Source organism: Nanorana parkeri, unplaced genomic scaffold (genome assembly GCF_000935625.1).
Source record: "Nanorana parkeri isolate BGI_ZX_2015 unplaced genomic scaffold, ASM93562v1 scaffold31, whole genome shotgun sequence".
In the NCBI taxonomy this organism is placed as follows: domain Eukaryota; kingdom Metazoa; phylum Chordata; class Amphibia; order Anura; family Dicroglossidae; genus Nanorana; species Nanorana parkeri.
The window spans coordinates 114,415-123,309 of record NW_017306299.1 but is presented as its reverse complement, the minus strand read 5'-3'; the positions used below and the strand labels follow the sequence as shown (position 1 = coordinate 123,309).

Genomic DNA, 8,895 nt, shown 5'->3' with positions numbered 1-8,895 from the left:
CGGGTACAGCTGGCTCTGCCTCTAGATAGGCAGAGCCTGTTGTCAATCACGCAGCTGGGTGGATCTGGACAGTAATGTCAGGATCCGTCCCGGCTGCGATGGTCTTAGTATATAGAGAGCTGTAGCTCGCGGTATACTGAGCTTTGGGTCACGGAAGGAAGTTAGTATATGTCCTCCCTTGACCCTTAAGAGAACTATGGGATAAAGCCCTGACCCCATAGTTCTCCTTTTAACCTGAAAAGCAAATTTGCTAAGATGTTTTTTTTTTTTTTTTTGCCTCTATTCACATATAATGAACGTTCAGAGATTTGAGGGGCAAGCGGGCGGCTCTGCAAATTGATTATAAATACCCCCCTTGACCTCTCTGTGATTTCAGCTTCTTTTTTTAAGTTGGCGATGGGGACTCTAAGAAATATTTTATCATTTGACTGACGTGTTCTTTGCCTTCCTCCTCAGGGAATATCTCGCTGTGATTTTTATGTGACCCGTGATGGACGACGGGTTAGCAGAGACGAAGCTTTGCAGAATGGATTTACTTACAGCGTGGAACCGCGACTCCGGGGAGGAAAAGGAGGTACGTCTGTGAAGGATTCCTATATCATTGGAAAGTCTTCTCCACAGTCAGGAAAATCATTAGAGTGGAGATAAAAAAATCTTAGAATTACATTCGCGCATCTTAACTAATAACAATGTGTCTTATTTGTGTATCACTCGGCTGTAGATCCTCCAATCATCTCTGAATTGGTGCTGACACTGTCCTTCCTTCTGGAGGGTGACTACTTGTGTTGACCATGGCCCCTGTGTGTGTTGTAAAGTAGTCACCGCTTTAAGTTCGCTCCTAGGATGGACTATAATCTCAATGCAAATTAGTAAACGAAATCTGTGACTGTAGTGCATCACGGGAGCGCGCTTGGAGCGGTGACTACTTTACAACACACACAGGGACCATGGGGAACAAAAGTAGCCCCCCTCCAGAAGGAAGGACAAGGATAAGTTCAGAGATGATTTCATGATCTACAGTGATACACAAATAAGATGCAAGCAGTCGGGTGTTCTGTAGAACTGGGAAGGGCTTACAATGCTGTTTAGAATATCAGTCAGCAGAGTGCACAGGTAGTTAGGATCTCACTGGATTTCCGGCAGATCAGTGTTGGGTTATTTTTGCCCGGACATACACTGTAAGAAATGTAGACTTTTTTTTTTTCTCTTACTGTGGTTTATGGCTGCAAACACGACGGGAGATAATCGGCGTATGCTCTACTTGTAGGTTTCGGCTCCATGCTCAGGGCGCTGGGGGCTCAGATTGAGAAGACCACAAACAGAGAGGCCTGTCGTGACCTCAGTGGAAGGCGACTCAGAGATGTCAACCATGAAAAAGCGTAAGTTTCAAATCTTGCTGGTTTTCCCAGGTGTTGGGGGATAGGAACCGGTTTGTTGCACCTCACTTGGGTTATGGCCCTAGATGAAGATGCTCCCCTCATATCCACAGAGGAACGATCGAGGTGTGTGTGTGTGTGTACAGAACACAAGGTATTAAAGTCAGCATGACAGCCAGGCAGTTAGTATTGTCTGAGTTCAGCGATGGCGGCATTCCCCATGGAGATCGCACATGGCATCCACACTCCACTTCTTTGGAAATGTAACACATTTGTAACTGGGGACATAAGAGAGCAAGGACCCTTGGAGTATATAGTCAGGTGTTTTTGGGGGAACTAGTTCTAGGGCCAGTAATCCTGCGGTCTGAATAAAGAACAGAAGGCGGAATGAAGAGGAGAGTCAAATAATAAATAGGAAGATGGAAGAAAAAAAAAAAGTTTGGGGGGCAAAAACCCACCAGGGGGAGCATCATGAGGTGAAGAGTCCTGACCTCCAGCCTTGCCTCGCACCTCTCCTGGACTGACATTGTTTACTCTGATGTCACTGCACACGGCGAGCTTCTCATGATGTGTGCTAGGAGGCTGCAGCAAGTCAGATAGAAGCCGCTTCATTTCCTGGATGGAGGATATCGAGTGTCTGAGCCCTTTTACTCATTGGATATCCGTTCTTTCAATCTTGGAGGCTCAGAATCACACTTGGGCATTACCATCTGCAAATACAGCCGGCCTAGGAACGCCCACTTCCCCAGATTGACATTCAACCGTCAAGTCATTTTGATATTTGCATAACTCCTCCCTATGATCAGCCCACTGCTTGCCCCAGGACTTGAGAGGAGTACTGATCCAAGGTGCTGTGATGATTTCAGGAAGTTATGTACAACTCTCTGTACATAACTTTGCATTGCAGGGAGACAAGGTGATGACATCACTGGTCCTAAAATAAGGGATGTAATGAAAGGCATTATGTAAAAAAAGTTATTTGCCTCTTGATAACGGGTAGAGCGGTGTCAGGAAAGGAACTTCATATCTGTTCTGGGTCAGAGATTCAGGGTGTTGAAGTGAGAGGATGGACGTGACTGGCAGGTCACATATATTTACAGTCGAAGATGTCTGTATTGATGACCTCTCGGATTCTGTCTTCGCATGCTTTTTAATAGTCCTGTTTTTGTCTTCTCTATAGTATGGCGGAATGGATCAAGAAACAAGCCGAGCGGGAAGCAGAGAAGGAACAGAGGCGCCTGGAAAGACTAAAACGTAAACTGGAAGAGCCAAAACACTACTTCACCGACCCGGACTATCACAAACAGCGCAGCGCCATGTCTGAAAGGCTGGAGGACTCCGTCATCAAAGGTGTGTGTGTCCTGCTAGAGACCACTTCCTGGAAGATACAGGAATCTCCCTAATATTATATCGGGGTCACCAATCCGATCCAATAGACCGACCATAACCAAGACCTCTTTTGAATACAAATCAAGTTATTGTAATTTTAACATTTAATCATTTTATGTAATATATATATATATATATATATATTCTATATCTATCAATTTTTTTTAATGTTTTCATGCTCTTCTTATTTGTGTCATTGTATTACATGTGATTAGTCATGACAGTGACTCTGCTTCCTTCCTTAAATAGACCCGGTCACCCTGCAGGGTAAAGTGACAGTGTTTCTGTAGAGAAACCAGCTGTGTTGGCAAAAAAGGAAAGTGATGATGGCGCTCCCCCTGGTCTTGTGACAGTGCTCAGGCCTAGCAATTGGCTGCTATCCCCAGGCACTGTCACAGGGGAGCAGGTCACACGCTCTACCATGCCTAGAAGTATTGAGTATTCTCAATGGCTGCAGAGGAGCAAGGAGTGGCAAGTGAGAACTGATAAGTGGAGTATAAGGGGGGTGCAGGATGCTCTTTGCAGAGACTTTGTCACTTTGCAATGCGCGAGTCAGGTGACGATGTGTCTTTAATAACTGTTAAGATGATTTCACATGTGGAACATTGGTTAGCAGGTCTGTTGAATTGCAGGTTTCCTCTGTGAGGAGCAGCAGTATAGCACAAGCAGTAAGTGGAGTTATGAATCAATTAAGGGTGGCTTAGTGGCTAGTACTTGTGCCTTGCAGCACCGAGGCGGTTCAAATCCCAGTCAGAACACTATCCTTAGGAGTTTGCATGTTCTCCTTGTGTGGGCTTCCTCCGGGTACTCCGGTTTCCTCCCACATTCCAAACATATGCTGGAAGGATAATTGCCTCCTGTCTAAATCAGCCCTTGTATGCATGTGAGATGGGGACCTTAGATTGTAAGCTCCTTGAGGACAGGGACTGATGTGACTGTGCAGTATGTAAAGCGCTGTGTAGATTGTCAGTGCTATATACAGTGAAGACCAATAATAAGTTTTAAGAGGATCTCAGAGTTCAGCTGTATCCCGTCGTACGCACCGGTCTGTGTCCTGCGCATAGTTTCTTTGCTGCATATATTTATTGGACTGATGATGTTTCTTACCCAGGTCTGCAAGCTTCTTCCAGCACAGTGGTCTCCCCAGAGTCGAGCGACTGTCGCAAACGTAAGATAGAGCCACCGAGCGGCAGTAGGAAATCTAGCAAGAAGTTCTTTTGGTAAGCTGACATTCTTACAGTATAAGCTACTCTGTGCTGTGAGATGTGTAAGGACATTGATTTATGTTACTGGTACAAAGAACCTGCCCTTACCCCTTCCAACCTGTGACTCGCCCTGGCATTGCCAAATTCATCTCCGCTCCCATCCTTCAGTGTTCCTTGTTCCTGGTCATGTGATGTCAGCAGTTTTCCTTCTCCTCAGCCCTTGTTGTATTGTCTGTGTGTCTGCAGCCTCATAAGACTTCAGATGCTGTGCAGGAAATTATTATTTCATGTCTTTACTGTTTGATCTATAACACGGGGGCAGGTGTGCTGTGGCGGGCATGCAAAGCAATTTTCAGTGGCCCCCTAAAGATCGCTAGTCCCATGTTTACAGAATGATTTGATATTTCTCATAAAAACATAACTGTAATAAAGTTTTAAAGTAGTTTTAAACTCTCAAAACTATTTTCAGTATTGAATTTAGAATAAACAATTCACATTGCCCACCAAAGTATTTACATTTTTGACAAAGCACTTAGTCATCGTGGTGCCAAACCGCTCCAGCTCTCTTCGCTCCACTTCCCTGAACGTCTGTCCAGTACAAGATCACAAGGGACAGAGCAGTCTCCAGCAGCTGTTCATCTACTATTGGAGGAGCAGGGGAGTGTTTTGCCTTGCTGTGCCTGTGTTTTGTGGAGACGTACACACGGCTTATTAGCACACACAAGGGTGGCTCCATAGGACCCTGCAGGGGAAAGGGAGATACCCTAAAAGAGGATATCTGGGCCATTGAAACCATGAGTCAAGTTTACTGTTCACTACACAGGATTATAATAATTGAGTTTAACTCTGGTATCGGGATTATATCAAAGTGTATGTAAACCCTAACGGTAAGCTTCTCTTATTTGGTCCCTTTTCGGTCTGTTAAATTTACAATTGAAGGTGTTTTGTTATATCTGTTCAATGGGCACAAAAAAAAAATATGCCTATTCTTTCTGTCAGAAACCTAATGAGCTGATAACAGTGCAGCAGGGACAGAGTGTTGTCACCCTATAATGGGAAGTGCCTGAACATAGACCTTCATGGCAGGATTTATTTTTCCGCCGGTGAATTATCTGGCTTTAATCCCCAGGCCTGCAACCTGCTGCAGTCTAGGGGATCCCACTGCCCCATGAGTTAATTTTTTTAAAAATGTATATAAAATGCAGCGAGACAATACCCACAACTCAAAATTGGTGAAAACCGCACCAGGATCTATGGCAAGGAGGCCCATTCAGTCCCTTTAAAGGAGAACTATGAGGTGAGTGCTTTTCACTCACCTCATAGTTCTAGCCGACCTGTGCCAATAAGACTGTCACCGGTCGGCTCAGTAGATCGGGAGGTGAGCGAACACATACCGGGTTCGCTCGCCTCTCGATCCTGTCACGGCTCTCTGCTGTGACAGGGGAGGGGCTGGATTCCCCCCTCCCCGCTCCGATCTGCCAGCGCTGACTGGCGGAACGGACAGGGCGGGTACAGCTGGCTCTGCCTCTAGATAGGCAGAGCCAGCTGTCACTCACGCAGCTGGGCGGATCCTGTCGTCTAAGTCGGGATCCGCTCCGGTTGCAGTGTCTCAGTATACCGCGAGCTGTAGCTCGCGGTATACTGAGCCTAGGGTAACGGGAGGACGCTAGTTTGTGTCCTCCCGTTACCCTAAGGAGAACTATGGGGAAAAACACTGACCCCATAGTTCTCCTTTTAACTTTCCATGTGTTTGTGTAATAACACAGATGAGTCCACTGGAGGGAGCCATTGTCTATATAAAAAGCCTGAATGGAAGCCGCCTGCTGGCTAGATTTCAGCGTGTGACTACTTCAGTTAGGAACATCCCAGGTGGTGGCGAATACAGCACATTGACATTACATTAGTGTAATATTTTACAGCTTTTAGTATAACATTCAATTCCAAAAGGCTGCGGATATTTCTGTATAGAGCTGGAGTCTGGATGGCATGATCTATTGTGCATGAGGTGTAACATTTGTGTTTTGATCCCAGGTCTGGAGTGGAAGGGTTGGAAGTGTCCTCCAGCTCTGACAATGGCAGCGACAGTGACTCCGAATCTCCCAGCACATCCGCTTCGTGTCAAAGTGCAGAGATGAGACTGCACAGCTCTGATAGTGATTCTGATGGACCTCCACAGTGTTCCTCATCCACCTCAATTAGCAAAGAGCAGAGTCCAGAGCTGAGTGACAACATCGAGCTTGACAATGAGGCCACGGGCAGTGAGCAGCCAGATTCTGACTCTGGCCAGACAGAAGTGATCAAAGAGGCAGCGGACGAAGAACAGCCAGTCGCTGACTCAAGTCAGACTGAACCTTCAGAGGCTATACTGGAACCTGAGATGCCAACACTCACTCCTGACCCACCAAAGGAGTCCCCTGCCATGGTAAGTACACACAATAGTACACAACTTTAGTGCTAAAAGTTCTTCCTTAAACTATTAGGGAAGAACAAACTGCTAAATAGCTGACACCTTCAGTTCCGGGTTTAATAACCTGATATTCTGCTGCAATCCACCACTGCGGCGTATCATTATTATACAGGATTTATATGGCGCCAACAGTTTGCATAGCGCTTTACAATACAAGGAAGACATTACAATCACAATACAATTCAAGACAAGTTGGTAAGGAGGGCCCTGCCCCTGAGGGCTTATATCTACTCAACGGTGACTACATTGCTCTGACACACAGTCTTGCTGAGTATCACCCGGGATATTATCAGCCTGATGGTACTCTTGGAGTTGTGGCTTCTGGCATCACTAAAGAGAGCAGTGCAGAATGAGAGGCGCAGTCTTAACAGAGAAAGCAGCTCAGGACAAAGGGACCCCAGTTTACTTCTTGAGGTTTGTACTAAAGCCCTGTGTTTGCATGGGTTGTTCTCTGATTTCCTGCCTCAATACTATAGGTTATTTAAATTCCACTGAGTTCCTGTGCCCCTTGGGGAGCACTTATTAAACCTGAGTATGTACCTTACCTCAACTTAGCAAGTTGTACATCAACAAGTGACGGCTTGGATACAATTCCTGCTACAATATAATGTAAGGTGGGCAAGTTGAGACCTTCAAATTGTGGGATAAATCGGTTCTGCCTGACATGTGACTTGGAGATTGGAGTACAGTGGGCATGCTGAGCATGGAGGATGCTTTGGCTTGCAGGAGACATTGGTGACACCAGGTCAGCAGGAGGTGCCAGTGAAAGCTCCGGGGGACCAAGGAGATGAGCACTCCCAGAAATGTCCGTTTCCCTGCTGATTTTATTAGGGATCATTCTTCATGGACGGAGCAGTGTTTAGCAATAGAGGTAACAGGAAAAGTATTTTGTACAATAACAGGGTCAATACTATACAATATAGAACGTCACAATAGTAACCTGGAACAAGCACACGCGTCTGACTCGTATCCTGCATGCTTTTTTCAGATCAATAATTTACAAGGAAGTAAAGCCAGGATGACTGCATCAGAGCCTGCACAGGTAAAAAGCATGATTGGAGTGGCTGCTCCCATTTTTTACACTTCATTGAATCATAGTCTTGTAGAGCAGCATGCCCCCTAGCGCATTGAGTCATGAGTTATTGGAAGGTGGGAAAATATCAGAAAACCAGGAAGAGGTGCTCAGCTGTGCACTCAGATTCGGGGTTTCAAGGAAATTGCTTAGCCTGGGGCTGTCTAATCGTGTTACTGTTTGAAGTTTGTGATTTATAGCCCGAAAGGTTCACGTTTATGGAGACAGAACATGATGGTAATTGCCTGTATTTTCCATAGGACTCTTCTTCCTTCAACCTCATGTCATTCTCCTCCGCTGTGGAGCTGGAGGCTCTGGGTTTTGACAAGCTGAAGACCGAACTGATGGCGCTGGGCCTAAAGTGCGGCGGGACGTTGCAGGAACGGGCAGACAGACTATTCTCTGTGCGCGGACTTTCCAGGGATCAGATGGAGCCCGCTCTTTTTGCCAAACCAGCCAAAGCAAAGAAGAAATAAAGCGTCAAGAAGGACTGTATGGATTGGACTGGAAGAAACCCGGGGACAATGGGATAAACTGTAGCCACATCAGATGGAGGCGCAACTGGGCTCATGGGGCTTCTTCACGGGATGCAGTCACTGTTGTGGTTTACATCAGCCAGTCAGAATGTTTAATCAAAGCCAATATCTGTATTTTGTTTTAAATAAACTTTGTACATTTTCATTTAAATGGTTTTGATCAGGTTTTTTTTTTTTTTTTAATTCTTTGTGCCTCTGTATAGTCCTCTTAGGTCACTAATTAAAGTGTACCTTTCATCAATTGACCTTGGCCTTCCCTCTTGCATTAAAAAAAAAAAAAAGCACCCTCCTGCTTCCTGTCGTACCTATGCGAGAGAGGAATAGCCCACAGGGACATCCCCATAATGAGGTAGCCTCAGGTGGCATCTCATTTGGAGGGCAGCAGCAAGGGCATCCAACAGCTCGGCCACTTCCTGCCAAGCAGACAGCTCGGCCCCCTTCCCCTGACTGCCTCAGCCGGTAAAAAAGGTGGGGATGGCCCTGGTAGCCCTCATCCTCCTGCTGGGATATCATGTCACATATCCCAGAAGGCTGCAGGGCTCTGTGCCGATGTATCATGAGAGTTTGTTGCCAACACCATACCAGCCAGTAAATAAAATGACATGCACCTAGATCTGCTCCTAAATATAGGTAGCAGATCCTCTTCTTCAATCTTCTTCCTGATTTACCTTAATTGACAGCCTAATGCCTTAATAATAGAATTGTGCTGATGCTAAATGGATAATACACCCCTCCATCCTAAACATGACCACACCACAGGTTGTAATGAAGGTGTTTTACACTAGGTGGAGACATTTGTTTGTAGCTAACTACTTGGGGTATGTCAGAGGGAGGGGATTTCCTCACTCCT

The 8,895-nt window shown here is 45.9% G+C and overlaps 1 protein-coding gene across 1 annotated transcript in view; it reads left to right on the top strand.

The window, feature by feature from the left end:
* Positions 1-8,040, top strand: part of SDE2 (SDE2 telomere maintenance homolog) — a 10,573-nt gene extending 2,533 nt beyond the window's left edge. Inside the window, exons 2-8 of the mRNA XM_018568006.1 lie at positions 457-574; positions 1,268-1,379; positions 2,557-2,726; positions 3,877-3,985; positions 6,002-6,392; positions 7,426-7,479; positions 7,770-8,040. Of these exons, the coding sequence (XP_018423508.1) occupies positions 457-574; positions 1,268-1,379; positions 2,557-2,726; positions 3,877-3,985; positions 6,002-6,392; positions 7,426-7,479; positions 7,770-7,985 (1,170 nt within the window). The 3' untranslated portion in view covers positions 7,986-8,040. The remainder of the gene's footprint in view (positions 1-456; positions 575-1,267; positions 1,380-2,556; positions 2,727-3,876; positions 3,986-6,001; positions 6,393-7,425; positions 7,480-7,769) is intronic.
* The last annotated feature ends 855 nt before the right edge of the window (positions 8,041-8,895 follow it).